The following is a 23,808-nucleotide window of genomic DNA, read 5'->3' as shown; positions in this document are numbered from 1 at the left end:
TTGGTTTCATGTGGGCCTGACTATTTTAGATATAATGTTTAGATTTTTTTTTAAAGTAAATGGATTAAATAAACTAGATTAAAATCCCTGAATATTCAGTTTTTTTATAGATCTAAAACAATGTTTATTTTAGATTTTTTTTAAATATATTTTTTGATTTTACAAAATGATTTTCGAACTAAAAAAACTGAAAAAAATGATTAAAAATGACAAATATTGATTTAAAAGGGGGACAATCAGGAAATGTATTGTTATTATTATTTTTGAACTAAAAACAGAAAAAAATGATTAAAAAATGACAAATATTGATTTAAAAAGGGGGCAAATCAGGAAATTTAATCTACATATACGTATACTATTCATTTTAATTTGATCCTAAAACAGAAAGTCAGCACTCATGATTGACTTTCCCGGGCCACACAAAATGATGCCGCGGGCCACATTTGGTCCCCGTGCCGCCACTTTGACACGTGAAATAGCTGATCTCAGCCAATGATGTAATTTTCTCAAAGCAAAATTCATTCATTCATTTTCCATAGCGCTTATCACGGGGGTCCCAGAGCCTGGAATCTCTTTTTCCAATTTTCCAAACGCAAGTCAACCAGTAATCAAGGCATCTTCCCGACTTTTATTTGACGTCGCGTGAAAGCATCCACACGTCCCCATGTTTGATTAGCCTACTTAGCCCGATCACGCGAAGATGGCGCCCGTCAGCATCCCGGACAAAAACGGGAAGGGACATTTCTCGACGGGACCCCCGGTCCTCCCGCCGCTCCTAGAAGGCCACGTTTCAGCCACGTGTCCGTCAACGCGGTCGGGAGGCGTCCGTTTTCCGGCCTCGCCGTCCGGCGTCTGAAGCGGCCTTGTCTCTTTGACGGATCGCGTGACCTTTTCCCCACGTCAGGTGTCGCGGCCCGTTACGTCAGGCCGACGGCGCGGTGTCAAAACGGCGTGGCGTTTGCCTCCGTGCGTTCCGTTAATGGTTTTACCCAAAGAGCGCTGCGTCAGAGTGAAACGTGATCTGATAGGAGATGACAGGCTTGACACAGGCGGGGCCGGGCAGACTTTATCCGACGAGGTGGCTCTCGTGTCGCTGCCAGCGTCCCATTAAGGAGGGATTATTTAGGGCTGGAGATGTTAAATTGTGAATTTTGTCGCCGGCGCCTGTGCGTTTAAGGGGAGCCAGCGCTTGCTGACCTTGCAGCCACTCGCGCTTTTTGATTTACTAGCGATCAGACGCTGGATGTCTTTTCGCTGTCTCGTAAGGCCTTTTCTTCTCCTTCATTACTTTTTTTTTTTTTTGTTAGTGGTCGGACAAAGCACATTGTAGTCACACGCCCAGAGGCGTTTTTTTTTTTTTTAATACATATTAGGCACAATAGGCGATTGCTTATGGCCTCAGGTTATTAGGGTTACCATAAAATACTCGGGTTGGTTCGTGGGCCGCTTTAACGTCAACTTGATTTCACGTGGGCATTTTAGATATAATATTTAGATTTTTTTTAGATAAATGGATTAAAAGAACTGGATTAATAGCCATGAATATTCTGTTTTTTTTATAGATCTAAAACGATGATTATTTTAGCTTTTTTTAATATAATTTTTGATTTTACAAAAGGATTTTTGAACTGAAAACAGAAAAAAATGGATTAAAAAATGACAATTGTTGATTTAAAAAGGGGGAAAATTAGGAAATTGAATATACATCTATACTCTTCATTTAATTTGATCCTAAAACAGAAAGTCGGCACTCATGATTGACTTTCCCGGGCCACACAGAATGATGTGGTGGGCCTGATTTGGCCCCCGGGCCGCCACTTTGACACACTTATTTACACACATTTTGATTAAACTGCTTTCGCCAGCCAAATACCGTATTTTTCGGAATATAAGTGGCACCTTTTTATGTCATTCGCCTGCACCTGTCCTTTCTTTACCTGTTATACCTCTAGTTATTAAATTAGTAATTGATGTGTTTTTGTAAATCGTTTTTTTCTTATGTAAAGAAGAATTTTAATATAAAAGCCCTAATCAAAGTCCTCTATGCGGACTTCATCTAATTTTGTATTAAATATATGAAATACTCAACAAAATAAGAGACAAAGGAAAATAATGTATCATTAAAATGAAAAACAGTGCATGCAAAAACGTTCTGTTGTTATTGAAGACCGTCAGTGAGAGATGAGGGGAAAAAATACCAACAAAACGCATGTAAACACACAACTTAAATTATAAATTGACTTTCTTGGGGCCCATACTGAAAAATTAAGAATAAAATTGCTTTAAGCGACTCAAACTCACAAAAAACGTGTTAGAACTAAATTAAAAATAAAATAGAAGATGCTACAAGTCTATTTACATTTCAGGGGATTTTTAAATGTTAAAGACTTTGCATTTCATAACTTGAATTTCTTTTGAAACTAAATATTTTGTATGTAGAAGTACCATGTATGTGTTTTTTTAGACTGGCCAAAATATGTTACTAAACTACGTTATTGTTAATACTTTAGAGTATGATATTCATTTTTCTTTAACAACTCCCTCTGCACAAAAAAAACAATTCCTCACTATTATAGCGCTTTATTATTATCATTAATTCACTGATGCATTTTCCAAACTAAGCCAAGATTTTTTTTCCCTTTGGTTAAGTTTTATCTGAAACCACCCAAGGAATCCACTTTCAATTAAAGCATTAAATCATCATTTTGGAGATGAATATAACATTTTACTCAGCAGGAAGAGTTTAAAATGTGTAACCAGCAACATAAATAATGCACTATAGTGTAGTAAAGAGTGCCTCAGAGATACAACAAAACAAACTAAAAATGAAATTAGTAAAAAAAGTATATTAAAATATGTAACTGCTTTGTTTATTGTCTTCTCACTCGCTACCTTTTGCCATAAGCCCTAAATTTGGTTAAATCCACCATTGCCTTATCACATTTGAGTTGACTCCCCCTCCCCCGGGGGCTGTTTACCCCCATGTGTACTCGTTTGAAGGGGGGTCAATCCAAGCGACCCTCCAATTCTGACACGCACTCCACATTTTCCTCAACATTAAACAACACACTGTGGCATTCATGTCTGAAGGGCACTTTAACTTGAATGGTCCTTGCACAACATTGCTGGTCACTAGAAAAATGGAGAAAAATGGTGGCGCCTTCCCTCTCGCGCTTGTACAACAATTTGATCCCAGGCGGGAACATCTCATTGCAATTTTCCCCAGCCAAAAGTCCCAATCAATGGCGGACCAGACTGTTCAAAATCAATTTTTAGGCCATTCAGATTGAAACTGAATTGCAAATTTGCTAGTCTGAACAGTCACAAAACAGATTGAAACCACATAAGGAAGTACAGTGATCCCTCGCTACTTTGCGGTTTAGCCACCGCGGATTCAGAGCTTTGCAGTATTTTTGGGGTTGAAAAAATAAATAAATAAATAAAAATATTATATTGAGACAACATATTTTACAGGTTTTTTGTTAAAACATGAATTTCACTCTCTCTATCCGTATTCTATATGGTGTACTGTACACGGGTGTGTGTGGGGGGGGGGGGCTAAAAAGTAAATGAAATAAAATAAAAATTAAGCATTTTTGAAGTGGCATCCCTACTTTGCAGGAATTAACTTATCGCGGGTGGCCCGGTTCCCGTTAACCGCGATAACCGAGGGATCACTGTAGTTTCATACCTGATATGGACAAGGTGCTTTTCAGTCCAAACATAGGATTAAACCTTTGGCCTCAGAACTGCGAGGCACACATCCGCAACACTCATCCAATGAGCCACCCCTCTTTGTTTCAAATCGCTGATCATGTTTTCTTAGCATTCCTGTAAAAATCAGCCTCCTTTCTCACATAAAAGCCAATTCAAGTGCACTTTTTTTGTTGTGGAAACATTGAGCTTGTTTAAAAGAAGGCTCAAACAGCTGCTGTTAATAGGGCAGAACGAGCCGGGCGTCCAGGGTGTGTTTGATAACGGCGGTTCCAGTATGACATGGGCAGCCAAAGGATGGCTCCCAGCTCTGCAAACAACCACCACACCCTCAATCCATTTTTATTGTATTTGAGCAGCAGTGTTATATTTCCTGGCCTCCCTTTAGCACCACACACACAGGCCACTCCAAACAAAAAATCCATACTATCGACCCGCCAGTGTCACCACAATTACTCTTCCCAAACAGCCATTGAGGACAAATTACATCTGCACTGCCTTTTCACCCGGTCACTATTGCTGAGGAGTAGCCCCCCCGGTCAACCCTCCCCCCCCTAAGTGGAACTATGAATACGAGGAGAACAACTGGAATTTGAAGGTAAAAAAAAAAGGTTGTTGTTTTACACGCCCTTATAAAATTGAGTCTTATTTTTCAACACTAGGTGTTCAGATGATTTTTTTTTTACTAATTTCAGGGTGTGTTGTGAGCAAATACAGACAAAAAAATATTATATTGCCTGATTCTCTGGACTATAAGTCGCACTGTGTTTTTGTAGTTTGCGACTGCTTCTGTTGTTATTTTATATGGTGTGTCAAAGTGGCGGACCGGGGGCCAAGTCTGGCCTGCCGCATCATTTTGTGTGGCCTGGGAAAGTCAATCATGAGTGCCGACTTTCTGTTTTAGGATCAAATTCAAATGAAGAGTATAGATGTATATTAAATGTCCTGATTTACCCCCTTTTAAATCAATAATTGTATTTTTTAATCAATTTTTCCTGTGTTTTTAGGTCAAAAATAATTTTGTAAAATCTAAAAATATCTATTAAAAAATCTAAAATAAACAATGTTTTCGATCTATAAAAAAATGAATATTCAGGGATTTTAATCGTTAGTAATTATGATTTATATTCCCATACAACTAACAGTCCAAAACATACGAGGAATATTAACAAAAGAATAAAATCAACATATTACTTATTTTTTCCTCACGTTCGGGTTCCGCAAACATAACATCAATGTAAAAAAATTGACATTTAATCGAAAAAACCTTTGAAGAGAAGGACTTTATAGTATAAATATAGATTTCCAACAGGTGGTGGGTGTGTCTTGACATTATTCCAATGCAAAAAGTTGGCAGCATCTCAAAAACAGTTAGCGAACATTGCTATAAAAACCAAAAAAAGAACAATGCCACTGACCACTTTCAAGCTTAGACATCTCCCACCGTCCGTGGCACCCAAAAAAGATTTTTTCTTTGCGTCTGGATCGACTGAGAGCGGGGTCAAAGCAACCTCCAGCTAAAGAAGAAAACCACTTGCCATGTTTACACGCATAGAGAAGCACAGCAAACCCCGAGCTATCGATTTTCTCGTCTGTATACACTGCCAAAACCATTTATTCACTATTGGCAGCGGTGCTAGCAACAACCGGCATTTAATGCTCTTAGCTATTAAGTTTCTTTACAAGTAATCTCCGGGAACATTCCTAGCCCTTCCACATCAGACAGGGTGATTACATTTTCCTGATGTTATGATGGCCCAGGAGGACATTGAAATGATTTCTGGTGCAGGTGCTGTATAGCGACTGGCTCCTCAGCACTTGATTTTTTTATTTTTTTTATTTTTTATTTTTTTTGATGGCGTTTAGGTCCCCTTTTCTGGATCGGGATCATCAGTCACCGCCCACACACACAAGCACTTAGACACCAGTGCCTTTCATAAAGGATGACAGGGTCTTACAGTGTTTTAACTGTAATAGCCGCAGTGCCATTTACGCTGTATTTCTTTTCTTCGCCAACCTCATCACGTTACTGAACTTCTTCAAAGGTCGTTCTCGCCACTATTAAAACGGAGAGAACTATTAAAACAGTTTTTATTTTTATCGGCACAGATGAGGAAAAGAGCTAATAATTCATTAGGGAGTCATATTTGTACACTTTGTAGGCCAATTTTTTGGTACACACTGAATTTTACTGTTCCAGTTTCAAAAAATACCAAAATTTCACAATTTTTTAGTTTTTTTTGCGCAAAATGTTTAGTGTTTTGGCAAAAATATATTAAAAAAAATAAATACATTCATTTTGAATGCTTCACATTTAAAATTGCTTTTTTAAATGCGTCTTTTATCCAATACACTTAATTTATTCATAAAAAACAAACTCCAGAAATCGCAACATGCAAAAATTTTATACTTTTTTTTGCCAAAGATTGCACAAAAAATGTGACAAAACATTCCCATTTATTTCCAATGACAAAATTTAAATGTAAAAATAAAGCAACAAAAATTAAAATAATAGCCAGCTTAAAAAATCATTGCCAGCCAATGCTTTTAAAACAGAACCACCTGAAACCACCTACCTAGTACACAATTAATTTAGCGACAATTTAGCATACAATTAGCCTAGCATGCATGTTTTTACGAATTGGAAATAAAACAGATAACCCATAAAAATAAAAAAACACACCAACCCAGACACAACATCCAAACACTACAGATCACAACCCAGAGGGAATTGAACCCTCGCTCTTAGAACTGTAAGACCGTTAACAAATGGAGCCACCAGTTCCAAAAAGCCTCCCCATGAAAATACTAAAATTCAACAGAGCCAGAAATGAAATAACATTAAAAGAGTCATCCATGACACAAACAAAATGCACATTTTTCAGCTTCCCCGACTAAATGCGGCCATAAAAACACCATGCCAATAAATCCACAAAACACCCAAATGACTCGACAAGCGATTCCACTCCCTCTTTGAATCTAGCATTAAACACGCCCCAATCCGCACCAGGACACTAATATAGCCCCACCTATAGCGAAGAGTCAAACATTCACGCATCTGCAAGTGTGTACTGGTATGATATATGGTGATCAGTCACAGGAGGGGTTTTTACTGCGTGATTATTTCTGCTGTGACACTAACGAGCTTTGGCTGCAGATCCACTGCAGACCAATTACACAGGAGAGAAGGCTGCTTGCTTATTACAGTCAGATAATCAGCAGGTTTTACCCCCCGTGTTACGGCTCCTCCTGCACGCATGAACATTTGATTTTTTTTTTTTTTTGCAGAATATGCACGGCTCAACGTCTGCCGCCTTTTTTTTACATTTATGACTCCCAACTTGTGCATTATGCAGCATTTTAAAAAAATATTTTCTTGTATTTTTTCAATGGAAAAGTACATCCACTTTCTTCTATATTAGAGGCGAGTCTATCTTTTTCTGATTTATCACTCCCGCATTGTCTCAATTGTATCTCGGGTGCCAAGATATGCCACCTCTGCACATATCAGATTGCGTCCGCCCTGGATACGAAGGATTTGTGACTGCTGGGGGGTGCTGGGGGTGGTGTTTTTTTTTCGATGGGGGGCGGGCAAACAAGGACAAGATGCATCCAAATCTCTCTCTGCTTCCCGTTTTTTTTACGCTTTATTCGGTTAGCATTTTCCAGTCAGGAGTTAAAGTTGCGGAGCAAAAACACCTTTTGATGTTCACGCCAGTGTCTGTATGTAACGCACTCTAATCATTTTAATTATTGGCACTAATTACCTGTGAATGGCTAATGAATTGCTGATCGTGTTGATGTAGGCGTTCTCCTCCATTTTGCGCTCTTAACTTGAACATGCTCAAATATAATCGGCGTAAAATGTTTTTTTCCCCGACAACTGGCTTTGTAGTATCAACCAATTCAATTGTATCAGTACTCTTTAAAAACATGCATAACATATTCACTCATTCATTCAATTTCCATACTTCTTATCTACACAATGAGGGTGCTGGAGCCAATCCCAGACAACTATAGTCACCCCAAATTGGTTGACAAACAATCACGGGACAAAAAACGATGTACATTCATGTACACACTCATACATATTGGGCTAAATCTAAGTCTAAAATTAGCCTAGCATTCATTTTTGGGGATGTGGGAGGAAAGTGGAGTACCCAAAGATAACCCACAAACAAGCAAAAAGGGTTGCCACAGGTATTCAATTTCATTGTGCCAAGATGGCTGCCCCAATCCTCAAAAAGATGGAACTCCAAATATGAAATTTCGTTAAAAAAAAACCCTGTTTTTAAAACTTATGAACTACTAGTATGTACTCACTTGAATATAAAATAATTGCAGTAATTTCGTAGTACTAGCCCATACCGATGACTATACCAATATTGCTTCAATCCCAATTGTAAGCATGCCAAAAAACTCCTATTTTATTTTGGAGCGCAAATTAGAATGAGGCCCATTGTAAAAATATGCCATGTTTGTTGTCCTTGCTTTTAATGATGTGGATAACATCACATACATTTCCACTTTGTTATGCTGCATTTTGTTTGAGGGTGGGTGTTTAAATTGTATTTATTTATTTCAACAAACATCCCATCCAAGGTCAACCCCCGGAAGAGGCACGATGGAACGATGGAGCGGGCCGAGGTAGACCGATGATGAATGTGTACATTTCGTGACAACAAAAGCATAATGACCTTATTCTATAATGAATGGATTCATCATTAAAAATCTCTGGCCTGCGGCAAAGTCTTTTTTTGCATATCATGATGTCACCTCTTCTCTGCTTATCACGTGGTTTCGGAGTAAGCGCACTACGAACGGATCTACTTTCAAAATACAACAAAAAAAATGGCCGCATGCTTCACAAAGGTCACAAAAGGGTGCTTGAGCCTATCCTAGCCAACAACAGGAGACCGGCAACCATGCTTACATTCATTCTTAGCGTGACCGGACGTTTGGTCGCCGGGCTTTTGGTCGCCGGGCTTTTGGTCGCCGGGCTTTTGGTCGCCGGGCTTTTGGTCGCCGGGCTTTTGGTCGCCGGGCTTTTGGTCGCCGGGCTTTTGGTCGCCGGGCTTTTGGTCACCGGGCTTTTGGTCGCCGGTCTTTTGGTCGCGGTCTTTTGGTCCCTCTTGGTCGCCGGTCTTTTGGTCGCCTGTCTTTCGGTTGCTGGTCTTTTGGTCGCCGGTCAAATAGTGACAGAGTTTATTGTTGAAGCCAGCTCTCAAAATTATATTCATGGGAGAGTTTAATATCTAAGAGTGAGAGTTTCATATCTAAGTACTGTTTAATATCCAAGTACATTTGACCAGCGGCCAAAAGGGACCAAAAGACCGGTGACCAAAAGACCAGCGACCAAACGTCCGGGTACCCATACCTAGGGGCAATTTGGCGTATAATTATCTTAGAATTCATGTTTTGGGAAGGAAACCAGAGTACCTCAAAAAACCCACACAAGCCCGAGGAGATAACTCTGCGTTTAGGAGAAGGCCACGAAGACGACGCCATAGTCGGGGGCATTGAGCCACTCATCTTGTCTGCAGTCAGGTGGGATGACAGGAGATGGCTGCAAGGCAAGGTGGGCGCTCGGCACCTCTGACAGCCCGTCACGGGGAGATCACTGCCACATGCTCGTCTGCTGACCCGTCCACCGCCGGTCGCGCCATCTCTGTCTGCCGTCGGGCGTCTCTGACAGCTGACAAGACACTTGGGGCCCGAAAGGCGGGGTGGCGCGGGGGGGTTCACGGCTACGCTACCTGTATCGACATCGGGCTGGCTTGCCGAGAAGGACTTAGTGGGGGGATGGTGAGATTTGCAAGCACACACACACACACACACAAAATGTTGGAAAAAAATGGGGTTTAATTGTGTTTGTACAAAGCGAGAGGCGGAGACAAAGGAAACGGGTGGCGAGAGTCGGAACATATGGCGCACGTCATTTATCATGACCGATGCTGGAGGAATCGTGGGCCGTCACCGGCTTGGCATTGGTCCGTGTGCCACGGCGCCGTTGTTCCCGGCAGCACTTCGAATGGCGGTCCCGCCATCATGGGATTTTAAACACTTGGGAAATTGTAGACTCTCGCCCAAGGGTGTTGAAATATAAATGATCAAGTCTCATGCAGATTCACGACTATAGAAATTGCCAATATAAACCAAGGCTGTCAGACTCGGGTTGGTTCACCTCTATTTCACGTGGGCCGGACCATTTTAGATATAATATTTAGATTTTTTGTTTATAAATGGATTAAAAGAACTGGATTAAAGGCCCTGAATATTCAATTTTTTTATAGATCTAAAACAATGTTTATTTTAGATTTTTATTATATATTTTTAGATTTTACAAAATGATTTTTGAAATAAAAACAGAAAAAATTGATTAAAAAATGACAATTATTGATTTAAAAGGGGGGGAATCAGGGAATTTAATATACATCTATACTTTTCATTTTAATTTGATCCTAAAACAAAAAGTCAGCACTCATGATTTACTTTCTCGGACCACCACTTTGACACCTGTGATATAAACAATAGCTGTGACGGTTTGCCTCCGCATAGACGAAACCGAGGACGTCATGGTAAGGATTCCATTCAAGGCCTTACTTTTCAAGAAAATCTAATTGGGGAAGAAAAGTGACTCAACTCTGACCCTCAACACATCCATCAACATGTCTTTTCCCAAAAATGGCCGCCTTTAGAAAGAACACAACATCAAAACCAAATCTCAGCGTCCCTCCGTATCATCCAAGCGAACACCAGGCGGCCATATTTTCACCTGGCTTTGTTAAAAACACATTTGCTCGCTCAGCATCGTTCGTCCGCAGTAATTCATCACCTCGGCCTTAGGCTATTGATGGAAGCGGCATCCGTTGGCGGCGCGGCTGTCAATGATTCACTCACTAAGCCCATCTGTCAGGCGCTCTGCCCACTCTTCCTCGGCCATACTATCCCGGCTCCACCCTTCTCTTCCTCACTGATGGATTCTCGGAGACGCCGAAGGCCTCAACTGGGCGCGATCCATGTCAAAATGAGCGTAATCCCCACAAATATTCCATCAATTTTTGCGCCCGAGTCACCCGCAGCGCCACGACGGGACCATTTACAACTTTGGGAAAAGAGAGTGTGTTCGGCAAGGTGATTGCTAACTGTTTGAGTATTCACAGCTTTGCCGGGGGGACGGATCGATAAATCAACGGCTCGCCGAATCCGTCTCGATTGTGCCGTTAAATGCTCTCGATACAGTCAATGGTGGAGAGCGGCTTACGTGTTACTAGGGGAAAGATGGCCGGGATAGGGGGGGGGGTCAAAGGAATAGTTACAAATGTGCGGCCCGTGGGTCTGATCAAGCCAGGTTTTTGGCCAAAACCAGAAGTTTTTGAGTGACTATGTGCTCAATTTCCTATCTGCAATCACAATGGTTCATTCACTATCAAAATAACACCATCAATAGCAACCAATAAGTTCATACAAAATCTTAAAAATGCCCCCAAACCCTTAAAAAGTCAGCTGAAAATGTTTAAAAATCCACAAGACGTGGCAAACAAGCCAAAACCATCCCAGAAAGTCCTTCAAAAACAATAAGAAATGATTCAAAATTTACCAGAAGTGACCTATAAGTACCTTAAAAGTGATCCAAATTGAACTCCCTCCCTGTTATTGACGATGCTAAATGTCCAATTAATTTAAACTGCCTGCGGATGGTCATCTTTCAGTGCCATTGACGGCGCCAAACGTCACTGGTGGCAAGTAAGTTAACTTTTTGGGGCAAAAATAAACTGGTTCGGCCCACATAAGCTCTAGTTGGCATAAATGTGGCCTGCGAACCAAACTGATCAAGTGACCAAGTAGAGATTAAACTGAAGGTCTTGAAGATGTGAGCACTGATCAGTGACTTTAGTCAGATCAGCAGTGGCGAACAGTGCCACCTCTTGGGTAGAAAGAACCAAGTGCATTCATGGATTGGACGTTTAAAGCCGTCAATGACAGCCAATGAGTGCCTTATAAAGAATATAAAAACACGTCAAAGTAGGAAATTGATAGCAAAGTGACTATTTATGGTCATTTTTATAATGATAAAATAATGATGAATAATAAAAATAATATGTATGGTATAAATACTATAATAATAATTGCAAATATGTATTATATTTTTACATAGAGCAGGTCTGCACTGAGATAAAATGAGATAAAATGTGCAAGAAAAGTCCATATGTTGTTCAAATATGAAACATGTTTGCTTAAGGTTTCAGAAATAATAGAATAAATATAAATGTATTTTCATTTCCACTTGAAAAAAGTGACATAGTACAAAAATGGCAGTCAATTTCTTAAAAAATATCATATAAAAAATAGTCCTAAAGTACTATCAGGTTCAATAAAATCCTGATTTACCAGATATGAATCAATCAATACACACTCCAATAATAACCAGATGAAATCCCCCCCAAAAAACACTCGTTGTTTCCGCACTACAGTGAACAAATGGGAGATGTGGCCTAAGCCGTGTTCCTCCATCACCAGACCTTGTGACCGTACAAGAGAGTGTCTGTCGGGATAACTGCCACGCGTGCCACTTGGCGGGTCGAGTGACAGAGCTGTCACTTCTGCCACATCTATGGCCCCGGGGCCTTAATAAGAGCAAAGTAAAGCGAGCCGCAATCACAGAGGGATTCCAGTGACAGTCCAACCCGAGCCGACCAGGGCCGCCGAGTGGCTCTGTCTGTATCAGGCCTCGTTCTTCCAATCTCCAACTGTCACATCAAACATGCTGTTATACCTCCATATTCAGGACCACCACCACAACAAACACACACACACACATCAGCCCTGTCAGACACACTTAGGCCTCATCATAAATGCATCTTGTCGTATATCCGCCACTGTAAGAGTGGATAAATGTCAATACATGAACTACAATAACATACAAGCCCTCAGAGGGAATTGTGTTGGGTTCTTCAGATCAGAACTTGTGGTCAATAAATGCACATTTACATATTTTCAGGTCTATTATTAATAGGAGTGGGGTTTTTTTGTCCACTGGGGTAGTCAACGGACATACTTGCTTTAATAAGACCACCAGAGGACAGTCTTGCACAAAATAAGAAGTGAAACGATATAAAGTCATGACTTCTGTTAACAGAGGTCCAAAATATTTGCAGTGGGAGGGTTGGCAGCAATATTCCCTCTAATATTTAAATATGTCTGAGCATAAAGTGTAAACCGAGTACCACTGTGAGCAACATCAGCAATGCACATTATGGTCAAATGACCTCTAGCATACATCAGCATTTCTATTACCCATAAATGATCTATTTATGATAAAATGTAATGATTACTTCCCACAAATAAAACATCTTAATACATGTCACTACAATATGCACAAAACTTACCTTATTTTTCTGGTCTGCCCTTCAAATGGCTTTTCTGTTGAATGTGTCAGTTAAGGTAGTCCACTTTCCATCTACTCCATATTTTTCCATTGGAAAACTTGCTTGCAACTTTAGTTCCTCCAATTTTCTTTAGCTGTTCTTTTTTACTTGGGTTCTGGGTGTCATGATCTGTCTCTGGATTTTCAACTCAGGATTTTAATGACAAAGTAATCATACAAAACAATAAACACAGGGACCAAAATGGTGACTGAACTGGGTAAAGCGCACCTTGACAAAGTAAAACATGACTTGCATGAAGGAGACCAAACAAAACAAGAGTTAATACTCCTCCAATCAGACATATCAGACACCAATTTCCAATCACCCACACCTGGCCACATAAGGTAAGGAAAGCCTGGAGGGACCAAAGAGGCACTAAGTACAATAACAAACAATATTTATTAATGTTAACTGATTGCCTGCCATGAAAAATATGTTCATCCACTGCATATTCATTCACATTGCAATAACAATGGGCAATATTGTAAATTGTGCAATATTTAAGAATTTACCTTGCCTGGATGTGACATTTTATATAACTTATATATGTTTTTACTTAGAAAAACGCACTTTGAGGAGTAGAATTACTAATTTCGTTATATTTAGCTTTTGTATAATGACAATAAATGTTTTTTTTAATTTTGATTGATTTGATATCCCACAAAAGAATATTTATTCACTACCAACCTCCCAATTGAAATGAATTGGACGTCTATCACCGTCATTCGTACTGAAACATCACTCGATACCAGCTCGCTCCGTTCAAATAAATTTGACACCAAATGCCCTCAATTAAAGCCACCCTTATGAATAAATTGTATTGAAATTGACTTGCAAGTAGTGTACTACTACATATTTGCCACTGGGTGGCGGTGTGCACTCAGAAAAATTGAACAATATAATACATATGCCTAATATTGATAGGAAGCAGATGTACTGTCACGTGTAATCTGATTTTACTTATGGCTAGTAAATCCATTAATTTCCAAATGGTTTAAAGAGAATCGACTTAACTACTTGAAGGCGCGTAAAACCATCATCATATCCTTTCCTCATACTGCATTATGTACATGAGGGGAGGGTGGGTTCTACTGGGACCACCTAAAAGCGTGCCTACCCTCTGAGATTACATGTCACTATTGTTCAACTCCAATGCAGGCCACTGAAAACTCCTATTGGTCCATTGGGATCTCCAAGCATTGGAAATTAGGACACATTGTTAAGATGTAAAGAAGTCATCTTAAATCAACTATTTTATTTATTTTTTATTATTTTTCCAAATGAGGACGTATTGGGAGCCACAAATAGTGTATCGCTTTGTCTGGATTCAGTCACTCAAAAAAAAAAAACAAGGCAGACAGATTAACCAGAGAGGATTATTCATATTATGCAAATGACAAGAGCATTTTCTCCGCTCGGCTTCCTGTCTGCTCAGCGTTTTTGGTTATGTAAAGTCGGCCTGGTTGAGGTGCCTAATTTTGACGGGATTGTTGTTTTATTTCACAGCAAATCTGAGGAAAAATGAGGAAAATCAACAATTACATAAAATGTCATAAATTTGCTCAAATGAGATATTGCCACATCACTTGCAGACATTTACGTAAACATTTTTTAGGAACAAATACACTCAACAAAAACTGGTCGAGGGATTGTGAGCGCAGTTTTTTTGTTGATTTTTGACAAATTGTAAACATTTTTTTGGCAGAAAATGGCTCAGAAGTAGTAAAAAAATAATGGCAAAGCCAAAAAAAGTGTTCTTTTTTGTCTGTTAAGTTCCATGATTTGTTTTTTCTTATTTGGTGCGCAAAAAAAAAAAAAAAAAAAAAAAACTATCAAATAAATACACTCTTTCAGCCAAAATGATTTGGACAATGGCATGCCTAAATGAAGGGTCAAATGGACATGTTTTTCAGGCAAAAACAGATATACTCCATTGCAACTTATATGTATTTTTTGTCCCTTTTTTTAGCATTCTTTGTGCACATTTTTTATAGTTAAAAAATCCTTTTTGGGACAGCAAATTAAATCAATTATACTTTTACGTATACAAATTGAAGAACTTTTGCAAGCCAAATAACGACTAGTGTGCGTTGAGATTCATGACTGGTGAGGCACAGAGATTTACAAATACAAGAGCCCACATTTTGTCCATAATTTTAGACAAAAAAAAACATTTTTAAAAAAGTTACCCATCCAAATGGACTGATTTTCAGTTATCTTGCTAATCTGTCACTCTTTTAGTCTCACTATCACTCCCTAAAAATCACATAAGAGCAATTTAATGCCACTTTTAAATGTGATATACCAATGTACCTTCCTTTTCTACCTGCCTGCAAATAACATACAAAAAAGCTCTTTCCAAAAAAAGGTATTTTTGTTGAGTATATTTGTCAGACAAGCCTCCAAAAAGTTCTTACTGTAGTCTTTACTGTACAGTGCAATGCCAAGTAAACAATACATCACATTTGATCATTCGTTTGATAGCCAACTGTTCAAATTTCCAACCGTCGGGTATTGACGGCCATAAAATCGGATCTCGGGCGCGAACAAGCGTCCCGACCGATGGTCATCACCGACGTAAAACCACGTCGGAATGATATTCTTTTTGTTTTGTTGTATTTTAAGTTCTCATCCACTCTTCCCACAGTTCAACTGACCTCTGTTCTCCTTCACTTTGTCTCTGGAGACCTCCGACGGTTTGCAGTCTACCCGAAAATCGCCAACCACAGCTCGTAGGGTTTTAAACTTGCCGCCGTTAGCTCCCCTGTTCTTGACATCCGCCATTTCCCCCGCGGATGTACGTCGCGGCAGTGTCCCCGGTTGGTCCGAGTCCCGGATAACCTCGCATAGGTAGCGGGCTAAGTCCTGGCTAGAGAAGGAGATGGGCTTCTTGGAGCGCCGCATGGTCAAAGGGGACGATAGGGTCTCCGTTTCAGAAGGTGGAACCGCTAGACGTAGAGCTATGGCGGCGTTGCCATTCCCGACGGACGAGGCCTTGGCGCCCGACTGGCTCGGCGACCGTTCTCCGGGACTTGACGACGGGACGCCTCGCGGGTAGCTGTAGCGTAGCGAGTGGGCCCGGTTTGGGTAGATAGAACGTTGTAGCTCCACCATGTTGAAAGCGTTCTGAAATAAACAACAGCAGAGGCGTGGTAAATGATTCCCTAGCGTAATCGCCTGGGCAACTTCAAAGAATCCGATATAGACGCCCAGATGAAGAACCGACTGGCAAAAAAGGAGAACGTGAGCAAGGACGTTGCCATTGATTGGACCATTAAGTAATGTTCTGATTGCAAAGAGGAGAAACGGCTATTAGGCACGCTATTAGAACAGCGCAATTAGACGTCTTTTGTACGGCTTCTGTTTCAACTAACTGGCGAGACGTTGGCGTCTTAGGATGTTGATGCTAGGCTTTCCATACAAACAAGGCTATTGATTGGCTGTCTGCTATTTTATGCGCTTTCAGAAAACGAACGACCCTGCCGGGGATCGGGAGACCTATGTGTTCTTTTGTCTAGGTCGTAATTTTTGAGGTATTAAATGCTCTGGTGTACAGTGTAGTACAACCCTCTCAAATCAACCTTCAAAATGGATTTTTGCGTAGTTATGTATTACTCTAGAGAAGGTGGAGTTTTTTTGTGAAATATGTATTTTGTTCATGATAATACAAGAAAGAATGGGATTCCTATTATTAAAATTGCTATTTGTACCATATTTTCACGACTATAAGGCACACTTAAGTCTTAAATTTTCTCCAAAATAGACAGTGCGACTTATAATCCAGTGCGCCTTATATATGGAAAAAACAGAAAACCAAAAACGAAAAACCACCACTGTTGGATATTAAAAAAAAACACAAACGCCTGAACTGAAACAATTCTGTTAAATATGCAGATGCCATCTTAGTTTACAACATCTTCCATCATACAGCTCCTCCCCCACTGCAAGATTTTATACAAAAAAAATCCAAAACATCAACAATGGCTGGCTCTAGAGGTGACTGTAAAGTAGTGAGTGCTTCATACCTGGAAGGCAATAGCAATTACCGTATTTTCACGACTATAAGGCGCACTTAAAAGTCTTACATTTTCTCCAAAATAGACAGTGCGCCTTAAATACGGAAAAAATGTCATTCATTGAGGGTGCGCCTTATAATGCGGTGCGCCTTATAGTCGTAAAAATACGGTAATTTGAAAAGAAGGTTGAATTTGGGGGTTGTGAGGTCAAAGGTCACGCAGCCAAAATTAATTTGTTGGTTTGTTCAAGAAAACTTTAAAAAAGACTAAAAGCAGTATTATCATCAGCATAAAGTGAACTGAGGTCAAAGGTCACCGAGCCAAATTGAATCTTTGGTCATGATGAATCAAAATCGAAATTGATTATTATGAAAAATGCTGGCTATGTCAGTAATACCAATAGTTCATTTTTGTATGTGTAATGGGGTCAAAGGTCAAAGAGGTCAGAAAAGATATATTTTCAGAGCATGCACAATTATTGATTGCCTTTGATTTCAAAAGGAGAGGTCTGCTCTCTCTCTCTCTGGAAGTTCCTGCAGATCCAGAAATCTAATGACATCAACCGTAAAATTGTCCCATCATTCGAGAATGAAAGTATACACACACAACATACTGCATAGATCTGAGCGATGACCATCAAAATCTATACCCGTGTTGGCAGAGATCAAAATATAAAATGGTAAACAAAACTGTTGAAAGGGCGAACTGGATACGGAACAATAAAGGAAATACAGCGATGAAAGAACTGAACAGTTGATTTCATGCTTATGCAAAAGCGACCTGACTGACCTCCATTGCAAGTGCTAATACGATCTACGTTTTTCGCCATTCCCATCCAAGTGAGTACAGACAAAGACCTGTTCACTTACTATACACTTGTTCACGTATTGACTACCTTAATACACACTTTTCCAATCTGATTGAATTTTTCGCATGGATGTCATTTGTGGAAATATTGCTGAGAGTATATATCTAAAGGTTAAATAGGAAAATGTTGAATGCCACTACTAGCTTCTGGCTTCCATTGACAATGATAGATGCCCAATTCAATTGAATTGAGCTGTACAAAATATACAAATAAAACATTGGACTATAGTAATATGAGCTGAAAACTATGTTTGTGATCGTTTTTAAAGATATTGACACAAATGTGAAGTAAAAAAAACAGAATAAAGATAAGAATGGAAGTAAAAATGTTATCTATTAAAAAAATGGTGGATGACGAATGAAATTAAAGATAGAAATGAAAAATTATAACATTTCTATGTTGTTCTACCATGCATTTGACAAAAACTTTTTGAATTATTATTAAAAATGTGCATTGACTTTTCGGTTTTATTCGATATTCACCTTGCATGTTAATCAGAAGTAAATAAAACTTTTCTCATAATTAACTGTACATTTTATTGCATAAATTATCTAATCACACCATTCCTAATATTTACCAAAATAAAATCGTGGCTTAATTTGTCACATCGCACATAAACATTAGGGGGATGGGGGAAAAATATCAAACACTAATAATGTAAGAAGCTCTGTCCTTAATCCCTTTCATTTTTTAGAGTTGGGACTTTGCATTAAAATAATAAATAAATAAAGCATAAGTGATCCACAGGGATTTTTTCATCTATCACAGCATGACCATTTAACAGCAACAGCTTTTAAAGTAACTATTTAGTCACCCTCTTTTAAAGTATTACTGTTATTATTGCTAGTAAATATCAATATAGGCACACACTGAGTTGCCATATTTCTGACCTTTGTGACCTTTGAACCTTTAAATGCTTACACTAAAAGTGTAAATTAAATCAAGTCAAGTTGTTGCCGTCTTCGTTTTCCGAAGGTTTGTGACCTTTGACCTCATAAAAAGATGAAAAGTGCCCCATGATAGGACGAATTCATGCTAATTACTAGTAGGTTAACATTAATCATATTTTGACTTACCGTATTTAAGGCGCACCCTCAATGAATGACATTTTTTCCATATATAAGGCGCACTGTATTATAAGGCGCACTGTCGATTTTGGAGAAAATGTAAGACTTTTAAGTGCGCCTAATAGTCGTGAAAATATGGTAATTGCTATTGACTTCCAGGTATGAAGCACTCACTCACTACACAGTCACCTCTAGAGCCAGCCATTGTTGATGTTTTGGATTTTTTTGTATGAAATCTTGCAGTGGGGGAGGAGCTATATGATGGAAGATGTTGTAAACTAAGATGGCATCTGCATATTTAACAGTATTATTTCAGTTCAGGCGTTTGTGTTTTTTTAATATCCGACAGTGGTGGTTTTTCATTTTTGGTTTTCTGTTTTTTTCCATATATAAGGCGCACTTGATTATAAGGCACAATGTCTATTTTGGAGAAAATTTAAGACTTTTAACTGCGCCTTATAGTCGTGAATATACGGTATATTGAATATAGACAAGCGGACAGAGAGGCAACCTAACTTTGGTAATGTTTCACCGACTGGTAAAAGTAAAAAATAAATAAAAAAATAAATAAAAACTGTCTCCCAGATGTCATCCCTGATATGAAAATCCAGCGGAAAAAGAGAAGATGACAGGCATCAATCAATATGTACTCTCCTGCCACTGCTAAACAATGATTCATTCCCTGGGAGCAAGCACGCATATTTACTTTACTTCTCCTTACGTTTCCATCAGTGACGTCTTTTTTATATTTCCAACTGGATGAGAATAGATGCATTTGATTTCAGGCGCAATAAAGGGCATCACAGATGAAGGCGGAGACCTTGGCGTTGATTTAATTCATCTTCCGCTTTGTGTTATTGCATAGAAATGTATCTAAAAAATCTAATTCATTTTCTTCCTCCACTTTCTTTAAGTCTAAAGGATCGCTTATTTTGTGGGAGGTCGCCAAATTTTGTTCTTTTTGGCACGATCGGGACCTTGGCATCGTTTGCCTGGCAGCGTTTTTGAAAAACAAATCCCATTTTCTGTCATTCAAAAAGGTTTGAATCAGGAAAAAGATGCTATTGGCCGGGTCATAGTGAATATTTTTGATGGGGCGTCTTTAGGGCAGCACAGTGGAAAAGTGGTGGTATCACAGTTCTGAAATTGAAGGTTCGTTCCCAGTGGGTTGTGACATTCTTATGTGAGGTTGACATGTTCTCCCTGAGCCTTTGTGGGTTTGTTTTCAGGTGCTCCCGTTTCCCCTTCACATTCCCAAAATATGCATGCTAGCCTAATAGTATGCTAAATTGTCTCAGGGGTGGGCAAGCTTTTCAGCCCGGGGGCCAAATTGACTTAAAAAATTTGACAGATGGGCCGGGTCAACACAAGATACGATACATATAAAAAAGTGCATCCGTTAATAGTACATATGAAACCTAAACAGAAAAAAGGGACTAAAGTATTAACATACTCATCACTCATCATTAAAGTAAAAAGTATAAAGTACAAAGTAAAGTAAAAATGAATGTATTAAAAAATATTAAAATTTCATTTAAAAAAGACAGAGGGTGTAAAACACGAAAAACAAATAAGAGTGGACAGAGCTACTGCCACTGGCTTCCGCGTGACGGCGCCATCTTGAAAAGAAAATATTTGGACAACGTCAGCGGGCCGGATTAAAAAGCCTAACAGGTCGGATGTGGCCCGCGGGCCGTAGTTTGCTCTAAAATGAATGGTCGTTAGTCTCAAAAAATTGGCTGGGATTAGCTCCAGCACCCCCACGATTCTTGTGAAATATATACACACACAAAGACATACATTCATAAACATTTATATATACTATTTTTACCTGTACCTGGAGAAAACCCACAAAGGCCCTGAAACAACATGCAAACTTCACACAGAAAGGCTGGAAATCTCCGAGTATTGAACATGCGATCTCAGAACTATGAGGCGGTACTGCCAACCACATCTTCACTTTGTTTGGAAAAGTTTGAAATAAAAAATCTGGAAAAACACCTGAAATAACATCCCACAGAAATGTCAAAAAGAGCCCATTGCGGCAGACTCGCTTTTAGCTGATGTCATTGCCCCCAAGGGGCTCATTTAAAATCGCATCGGATATCGAAATAGTCCCGCCGGTCGTATACTTTCCATCGATCCTCACTACATGCGGGTATCTGATTTAAAAATTTAAAAAAAATAAAGATTTCACTTGAAATTGTGCAGCTAAGCGAAACAATGACGATAAAAGCCTATGGGGAATTAATTAAGAGGAAGTTATGGAGGTTGGAGATGTGGGTCAATGGTTTTGATATCATTTACCTGGTCTTGCTCGCCTCCTCCTTCCTCGTCGTAGTTGAGTACGTTCTCCCGGATGTCCTCCCACTCGCCGCGTTGTACCGACACGTGGTATACGCCCTCCTTGGAGCCCTTGTGTCTCCTCCAGCATGAGTACACAAAAAGGCCCAGCATCAACACTGCAGAAGGGGAGCCAGAGAGCAGGTTACCGATTTTGACATTCACTCAAAATGCATCCACAAAAATGGATTACGAGGGCTGTCAAAACTCTTCCAGTCACCTCCAAAAAAAAGGTCTGTTGTGTTCAAATAGAATCAATTTCAAGGATGGACTCGATTGTGGGCGATAGACGTCCAATTTGATTGGATTGGCAGCCCCCCAGTTCAATTGGATTGTACGTCTATTGTCATTAATGGTAGCGGATGAGTAATACATTTGTAAAGAAGATTGTTTTGTTTTGTTTTTTTGCTTTTAACCTCAGTTCTGATGTCAATTGGAAGTGGAAGAATTCCAAGTTAGCCCTTGCATGTTTTCTTTTGAAAAAGTAATGGAAAGGCACTGTTAAAAGGACAAGCTATATTAACCCTTAAATGCCTATTGTACCAAATTACCGTATGTTCACGACTATAAGGCACACCGCATTATAAGGCGCACCCTCAATGAATGACATTTTTCTCATATATAAGGCGCACTGTATTATAAAGCACACTTTTGCGTCTATTTTGGAGAAAATTTAAGACTTTTAAGTGTGCCTTATAGTCGGGAAAATACGCAAATTGCTATTGACTTGCAGGTATGAAGCACTCACTCACTACACAGTCACCTCTAGAGCCAGCCATTGTTGATGTTTTGGATGTTTTTGTATAAAATCTTGCAGTGGGGGAGGAGCTATATGATGGACGATTTTGTAAACTAAGATGGCATCTGCATATTTAACAGTATTGTTTCAGTTCAGGCATTTTTTTAATATCCGACAGTGGTGGTTTTTCGTTTTTGCTTTTCTGTTTTTTCCATATACAAGGCGCACTGTATTATAAGGCGCACTGTCTATTTTGGAGAAAATTCAAGACATTTAAGTGCGCCTTATAGTCGTGAAAATACGGTAGTCATATCAAAGCAGCCTTAATGCATAAAAAAACAAAAATACCATGAAAACCTGTTGTTGTTATTTTGCACATGACACATTATATACTTTATTAATTTAGCATCTACTTGTACGCAAAATACTTTTCTTAAAAATTGTTTTTTCATAACTGAAATCTGAACACCATAACAGAAAAAAAGGCTAAATTCAATCTCCCAGTGTGAGGCATATTCAATCACATTTGCTTCTTTCCCTGCAGGCCAATAGTTTCAACAGCGCTGCTCTAAATGAAACAAGCCCACGTGATCAGAAAGAAGTGTGAGTGAGGCCATGTTTTGTCTGAAAACAGACACTGCAGGGGGAAAGCGGCTCGGATTCCTCTAGCTAGAATTAAGCCCAATGCATGGTACGATTCTACAGGTGCTAACAAAACCCAGACGCAGAAGCACAGCACCCTTTTACCAGATCCGTTTGCCGTCTTATCAAAGACAGGCAATCCCCGGGGATTTTCCCGTCAATCCTTAGCCGTCCTTCCTCGCTTTGAGGCAAAGCTTGGGCCGCCTCGGCTGAGCACACACAGCGAAATCTCGCCAGAGCCGAAAGGTCCTGAAGCATACATATCAATCAAAGCTGTGGTGCTCTGAATAATACAACACAGTGGTCTGACCTTTAAAGTCAATTAGTCGCACCCGTTTTCTTTCCTACTATATTTTATACTCGTTAATAATGACACTGTCCTCCTCCCCATTTTTTTCTCCTTCTGAACTTATGTGAATGCTTCCCTTGCCTATTCATTACTCAGTAAATAAGGCAGTGCTCTTGTTTTTAGTACTTCTACCTGTCGTCTTTTTTATTTAGTCTTCCATACAAGACGGGATGCCTTTTCAGCCAGTGGGGTATGAACTTCATTTAAATTCACCCAAGGAATGCCAGCAAATCTGTCGCCTAGAGTTATAATTAACAGCGACTGTCGTTACTCATTCACAGTTAGCTTAGCTACCGTATTTTGGGGGATTAGAAATGGCGAAAGGCCCAGATTTGAACCTCCTGTGTGGAGTTTGCAGATTGTGTGGGTTTTTTCCAGGTACTCCGGGTTCCTACCACCTCGACAAAACATGCGTGTCACTACCAAATCCATGGAAGTCATTATTTTGAAAAAAAAATAAAGTACTAGAGTTACATTAGTGTAAAAATTGAAGGCTTGGCCAAGCTATGAAAAAAAAGTGTGACTTATAGTGCAGAAAATACGACATAAATGAAAGCTCAAGGGTTAAAAAAATAATACAGTACATACTAAGTTGCACTGCAGTACCAACTGCTGTCTTGGACAAAAAACTATGAAAATAAA

General features: G+C 39.4%; 2 protein-coding genes across 2 annotated transcripts in view; both read right to left on the bottom strand.

Moving 5' to 3' along the window:
• LOC144213123 (teashirt homolog 3-like) overlaps positions 1 to 13,119 on the bottom strand; it is a 55,805-nt gene extending 42,686 nt beyond the window's left edge. The window contains exon 1 of the mRNA XM_077741408.1: positions 13,104 to 13,119. The gene's annotated coding sequence lies outside the window, so the exon portion shown is untranslated. The remainder of the gene's footprint in view (positions 1 to 13,103) is intronic.
• A 2,375-nt stretch (positions 13,120 to 15,494) lies between these two features.
• LOC144191252 (neural-cadherin-like) overlaps positions 15,495 to 23,808 on the bottom strand; it is a 101,550-nt gene continuing 93,236 nt past the window's right edge. The window contains exons 32-33 of the mRNA XM_077710888.1: positions 21,401 to 21,555; positions 15,495 to 16,268 (exon numbers count right to left, since the gene is read on the bottom strand). Coding sequence (XP_077567014.1) covers positions 15,771 to 16,268; positions 21,401 to 21,555 — 653 coding nt within the window. The 3' untranslated portion in view covers positions 15,495 to 15,770. The remainder of the gene's footprint in view (positions 16,269 to 21,400; positions 21,556 to 23,808) is intronic.

Source organism: Stigmatopora nigra, chromosome 2, assembly GCF_051989575.1.
Source record: "Stigmatopora nigra isolate UIUO_SnigA chromosome 2, RoL_Snig_1.1, whole genome shotgun sequence".
NCBI classification, from domain to species: Eukaryota; Metazoa; Chordata; class Actinopteri; order Syngnathiformes; family Syngnathidae; genus Stigmatopora; species Stigmatopora nigra.
This window is presented reverse-complemented; position numbering and strand designations above follow the sequence as displayed.